Raw genomic sequence first — 6,250 nt, forward strand, 5'->3', positions numbered from 1 at the left:
AGTTTGAGTTCAGGAAAATCAGGTGGATCGCACTCGAAAGGAGGAAGAAAATCATCCCAATATTACGATATAGTGAGGCAATTACCAGAACATGAACGAGAAAAATATACTACAGGTAGTTTGAGAAAGAGTGATGAGGCAGCTAAAGAAATACAAAGTTTGAGAGATAAAGTTATACTTTCAAGACTTTTAGAAAAGGAAACTGAGAGTTCACAAATGGGTGAAGGAGAAAAATCTGCATTTCCAATACAGAATTCAATGGAGGCAATTATGCTAAAGGATGAATTGAAAAGACTAAAGAATGCGATAGGTAGCCATCGAAGGGATGCATATTTGTTATCTCAAGAATCGAAACAGAACGAAGAGATGGAAGCAAAATTAAAGTCCCAAGTTACTGAAAAGGAAGCTTTACAATTAGAGCTAGAACAATTATCAAAGGAAATTAATAAACTAAGTAATGAAGTCTCGAAAGTAAAGAATAAGGACAATTATAAAAACAGTGGCAGGTACTAGAGACCGAGCAACAAGTCCTATCCCTGAACTTGTAGTATATGAGGATTCAGAAGGTACTGAAAGGTCAGATAAAGGAACAACTAAGAGAGATTGGGTTGGAGGAGGAACTGATAGAAGTGACGAAAATGAAGGTGAAGAAAGTGAGACCAGCAAAGGAAGTGAAAAAACAAATGGCGAAGTTGAAGAAAGTCTTTTGCTTGATGAAGATGCTGTAGTAATTGGTGTAGAGGGTAATACTCTTCAAACAGGGAGAGTCGTATTGGATCCTGAGAATGAAAATTACGGAAGATACTATGAGGAAGAAGATGATAATAATAAAGAAGGAACGGGTTTGATACCGGTAATTGAAAAATATGACGATATGATGGGAGTTGAACCGGTAGTGTTGGAGAAATTTGTGGATGATTCTTACCATGATTCAGAGGAGGGACTAATGCCTATAGAGGGAGTAATTCCAAAAATAGAGAATTTGCAGGCATTTGAGGAGGAAGGAAGATCATTATTACCTCCGAGCGATGAAAGTCAGGCAATTCAATTTGAGGAGGCATATTTGGCGAGGCATCCTGAATTGATAAATACAGATAATGTTTATCATGTTAAGGATGAAGAAATAAAGAGAGCTTTTGAAGGTGGAAAAAAGAAGAAAAGAGGTGATGCTATTGATAAAAAGAGAGAAAAGGGAGAACATATATTTGAATTTGTTGATTTTAATATGAATAGAAGTGAAATAGAGAGACTAAAGAGGTAAGTTGACTACTCAACTAGACACATATTCGGTGGATTGAACATATTGTAAATAATTATTTTTCTTCAATTTTTTTTTTTCAGGAATCCGTTTAAAACACCTGAAGAGAAGAAGAAGATACTTGGTATATTGCAGGCTAAGGAAGAGTTTGAAAAGCTTAAACGTGAGTCGAAGAGTGAGACACATAAACAAAAAGAGTTGTTATCATCCTCTTTGGAAGCTTCTTTAATTGATGATGAAGTTAGCACCTCTTCTGGGAGAGGTCCTCCGTTTTCAAAGAAAGGCGTAGAAATAATCACAGATAGTTCTTTATTTAACGGGGACTTTGAGGAAGCATCTGGATCTGAATCACATGCTACTTCTGAAAATACTGAATCAGAACAACCTGGTTTGACTAGAGAAGTACCTATATCTAGATTGCATGCCATTAAAAGGTCCGAAAAAGAAATTAAAAGAGAGAAGGTATATTCCAACCATGATTATTTTAAACAATGCGTTAAATGTAGAAACAATAGCGGCCAATTAAACCAAAGGTAAGTCATAAATTGATGGTGTAGAACTAAAAATTAATTAAATTTTTATCAAAAAAAGTGAATTATTAGAAAGTAGTCCTGTATATGAAAGTAATAGTTCACAGAGAAAAAAAAGAATTAGAAAAAAGAAGTAACTCAAGAATTAAAGAAGATACATATATTTGGTGTATGTAGAATATATTGTGAGAGTATTAATAGTAATCGAAGATAAGTACAAAAACTTATTTTGTTTTCTAATTTTTATTTTTGTTAATTTAAATATTTTTACTGAGGATGAGAGCAGTATATCATGAATTATTTGAATAAAAGTACATATACATATTAGAGATTTGTTTTAATCATTATTTAACAATTTTTCGCATTCTATTAGATTTATCATTTGCATGTCAATTTTGTAAAGCAGTCTCAGATAACAACCATTTTGAATTAAATATCCCATTTAGTGTTATTCTTTTGTCTGGATTTAATTTCAACATGGAAGAAATCAAATCCCTGATTTCAAATGGAACATTCTCATCTATAACCACCTCATTATCTATTATAGATGGTACTCTTCCAGAAAGTAAACAATGTAAAAATACACCTAAATTCCAAATGTCACTCTTTTCAAAATTTACTTGATGTTCACTTTCTCTATAGAAAAATCCTTGGTAAAATTCTGGGGGATTCAACCATCTATTGCCTGAATTTATTGCAAAATAGAATTTTAATTTTTTAAAATTAAAATTTACGAGTTAAAATGGTGTCATTTGATATTTATGTCAATGCAATAGTATTCTTGTGTCAAGCCTCAAACCTGTATAAACCACACTATGTCGACTACCTTTCTCACTTGAGCACAATAAGAACTGCTAGTGTGGTATAGTTTGTCTGATGCATAATACTATTGCAACTAACAACTTACCTGAAAAGAGCAATTCTCGTGAATTTGTTGATCTCCCCTTGAAGATGTAATTCAACTTGACGTGTAGATCGTCACTTGTCTTTTCATGGTTACAAATTAAAGAATTATACAGTGAATTCGTATGCAACGTTTTCACATTCACTTCATCATATACATTATCCAATTTAAATAGATAAGTCTCTTTAGACGGAATTGTAAAAAATTTTTTCTTATTTTGAATCATGTCATGGATTTTTCTAATAGAGTTATCGTCATTGTTACCTGCTATGTTGATTTGTTCCGAGTTCTCCCAATATTTGGATAACTCACTATTTATATTAACCTTGTTTGAACACAATCTCTTTCTATTAAATATATTTCTACCCTTTGATAATATTAAGCGTGTTAATGTATTTCCATTTTTGTCCAAATACGTTTCATCAAGAGAATGTGACATTTTTACAGATTCTGGACGCAAATATATGCCACTTATATTCTTGTTATGAAGATACTTATATGCATCTAACACTTGGGAAAATATAACTTTCGCTCCATTGACTGTGTATATTCTATTCAATTTTCCTTTATTGCCTTTACTTATTGATGGAGCTAAATACGTTTCTGTGTTGCTATCCCAATTCATACACGAATGTGGCAAATATTCCATTACAAATGTTGTGTATGGAAACGTTTCACAGTGAAATACCTCATTTATTCTTAAAATATTTTTGTGAAACTTAAATTGAGATTGCGTAAGCAACTCTCTAAATATTACATCATGGGAACTTGGATTCAAACAAAATTTATTAAATATTGAACCCAATAATGAGTCCTTTTTTACGAATAACAACTCAAAAAGTGGTGGGTACTCTGAAATTAATTTACTTTCACCATTAAAATGAGTTTGCCAAATATATTCACCAATTTGTGTTATGCTCGAATTATCGTATGGATTATAATGTGCTTTTGAGTTGCTTACAAGACGATACTCATTTATACATTTGTGTGGTCTCCAAACTACTGAGCCATAATGATTCTCATTCCATAATAAAGCCGATGAAATTCTTGTTTCTAAGTCACCTGAAGAAGAGAATGATTAGTTTGGTTTATTTTTATTTGTTCATTTATCGTTTCGTTAGTATTGTCATTTGATTTAAATAAAAGAGAAAAAATAAAAATGTAAATTGATAAAAAAATAAAAAAGTATATTAATTATGAGTTTAAAATATTCAATTATTTTTTTACTATACCTGAAAATTTTTTCTTCCAAGAACTTTTTAAAGGACTTCCTCCCCAACCCACATGTAATCCAGTCATAGGACTTAATTCAAAACTTTCTTCGCCATCTAATACAGTTGCTATACTCTCAGTGTCAAAATCATAATTGCTGTCAAATCTCTTGTCAATGATTGGAAGCCCTATTTTACTTTCTAATGCGCTTTTATTCTTTATTTGCTTCTTGATACAACTAATTGGTGACTTTGCAGTCTTAACCTGCCTTTTGTTCACTACTTTCGGGCTTGATGACTTATTCTTTGTGCCACTCAATCCTTTCTTATTTTTATTCACTTTGACTATATTCATATTTATTCTCGATTTTAGGGTGTTGCTGCTACTATTATTACCTTTCACTTTCTTACCCACTATGTTTTCATCACCAAAAGCTATTTTACGCTTTTTCTTTGTTGTATCCACTAAGGCAGCTGATCTTTTATGTCCAATGCATTTTGACGAACATTCTTTCGGATGCGGCGGATATAACGAAGCTTCATCAAAAGGCCAATCTCTTTTTGGGGAAGGTGACCTTCTGTATGCTGGTCTTATTGAAACCCCTCTCAAACACCTTGTTGGATGTGGGCTGTGATGACGAACTGAAGATGCTGAACATGGGCGTGAAGAACTCGATCTTAAGTGAAGTGATGGTGATAGGGACGTGTTCCTATTAACTCTTTCCGAATTAGTTTTCACTTTTTGTTTACTTGTATCCGAAATGCCTATTATTGATGTGCGTGACTTTTCTCTTGGGTGTGGTGGATACAATAAAGCTTCATCAAAGGGCCAGTCTTTTCTCGGAGAAGGTGATCTTTTGTATGTTGCTCTCGTTGAAACTCCTCTCAGGCATTTTGTTGGATGTAAATTATGGTGGTGGTGGTTGTTATTATTGCCATTGTGTGTGATAGCATGTTGACTGCCATTACTCTTGCTATTGGTGCCTTTATTCTGAATGTTTGAATTTTTGACTGGTGTTACAGAACGTCCTCTCGTGCTTGATGGATTATTCTCGTTCTTTCTCTTTGTTGTATTGCATTTTATTTTGCTTCCCTTCACAATCACTTCTTTGTTTGAATTATTTGCTCTCATTTGTTCGTGGTAATAAATAAATCACCTTTCTCGTTCTTATATACAGCAATTTGTTTGTTTACTAGTTGAAAATGTAAAACAAAGTCTAAAATCTACAGTCTCTGGCGAAGTAAAATTAAAGTTCGAACTGGACAATTCAAACACAAATTAATATAAACTACCTAGCTAGAGGTGTAAGAACATTGAAAAAAAATAGCAAGGGTAGGTCAGGAACTAATTTTCATGAAAAGCATACAAGATGAAAAAATCACATAGATGACATCAGGATGGGTTAGGCACAGTTTTCCATAAACGTACACCGTCAGAACTCATTTATGCATTCAAGTTGCTTGCTCATAACTCAAAAAGTGCCTGCATGAGTAATTACTATACCATATTAATGTCCTGATATACCGGTCTAACCATACCACTAACCTGTGTTTCCAAAGAAGAATAATCAACATTTTACACATTTTCCAAAAAAATGCATCAGATAACTATAGGTTATGTATTTGGAAATATGAACAATAAAATCGAAGGTTTATTCTAGCTTTAATATAAATATTTATTATTAGTCATTTACGCGAATATTATATTTTTGTCTATGTATATAGCCTATATATCAGTTGACAATATAAATATACAACTCCAATACCATATATATATGGACACCTTAAATTTAATTTTACTGCTTTATATTTGTCTACAACTTAGCGTTGGTACCTATTAATATTAAGAGAAATGAAGACAAAACATATTTTTACCGCCACGAAGTGGTTATTTTCCTATTTATTAGTAGAAAAATAATTGTACCGAGCTTATTTGATTTAGAGGGAAGAAAATCAACGAAAAATCAATTTCAGAGGAGGATAAAAAATTCAGGATATTGATAATGAATATGTTTCTCATTGTTAGAAAAACACTTGCAATACTCTTTAGTTTTGCATTAGTCTCTGTCTCCTCGAATAGTCTTGAAGCCCTAGTTGGTTCTATTACTACCGGAGACGGAGTAACATTTCCGTACATTGAGTCAAAAATTCTTGTTCAGAATGTGGAAAGGACGGTTTTGTTCGTTTCTAGTGATGTATGTGAAGAATGTATTAAAGCTGCAGAACTAAGATGTGGGGTACTTAACGAGATGAATGCTTCTTGTGTCGTTTACTTATTAGTAAACAATGAATTGAACTTGCTTACGTTGGTTCCGGTGGAAGATTCTAAAGTTGATGGGTTAATGCG

At 32.7% G+C, this 6,250-nt stretch overlaps 3 protein-coding genes across 3 annotated transcripts; 2 read left to right on the forward strand and 1 right to left on the reverse strand.

Moving 5' to 3' along the window:
• Positions 1 to 9: 9 nt before the first annotated feature.
• FG386_000583 (signal peptide containing protein) lies at positions 10 to 1,965 on the forward strand (the record flags this gene model as incomplete). Its single annotated transcript, XM_067339824.1, has 4 exons — positions 10 to 506; positions 529 to 1,257; positions 1,342 to 1,791; positions 1,896 to 1,965. Coding segments are annotated over 4 exons (1,746 nt in total), but the record flags the coding sequence as incomplete, so codon positions are not given.
• A 212-nt stretch (positions 1,966 to 2,177) lies between these two features.
• Positions 2,178 to 5,035, reverse strand: FG386_000584 (uncharacterized protein; the record flags this gene model as incomplete). Its single annotated transcript, XM_067339825.1, has 3 exons — positions 2,178 to 2,473; positions 2,696 to 3,754; positions 3,925 to 5,035. The coding sequence occupies 3 exons, from the start codon at positions 5,033 to 5,035 to the stop codon at positions 2,178 to 2,180; spliced, it is 2,466 nt and encodes an 821-aa protein (XP_067195578.1).
• Positions 5,036 to 5,906: 871 nt separating this feature from the next.
• FG386_000585 (uncharacterized protein) lies at positions 5,907 to 6,182 on the forward strand (the record flags this gene model as incomplete). Its single annotated transcript, XM_067339826.1, has 1 exon — positions 5,907 to 6,182. A coding segment is annotated over one exon (276 nt), but the record flags the coding sequence as incomplete, so codon positions are not given.
• Positions 6,183 to 6,250: the final 68 nt, after the last annotated feature.

The sequence above is a fragment of the Cryptosporidium ryanae genome, assembly GCF_009792415.1.
Source record: "Cryptosporidium ryanae isolate 45019 chromosome Unknown contig_142, whole genome shotgun sequence".
NCBI classification, from domain to species: domain Eukaryota; phylum Apicomplexa; class Conoidasida; order Eucoccidiorida; family Cryptosporidiidae; genus Cryptosporidium; species Cryptosporidium ryanae.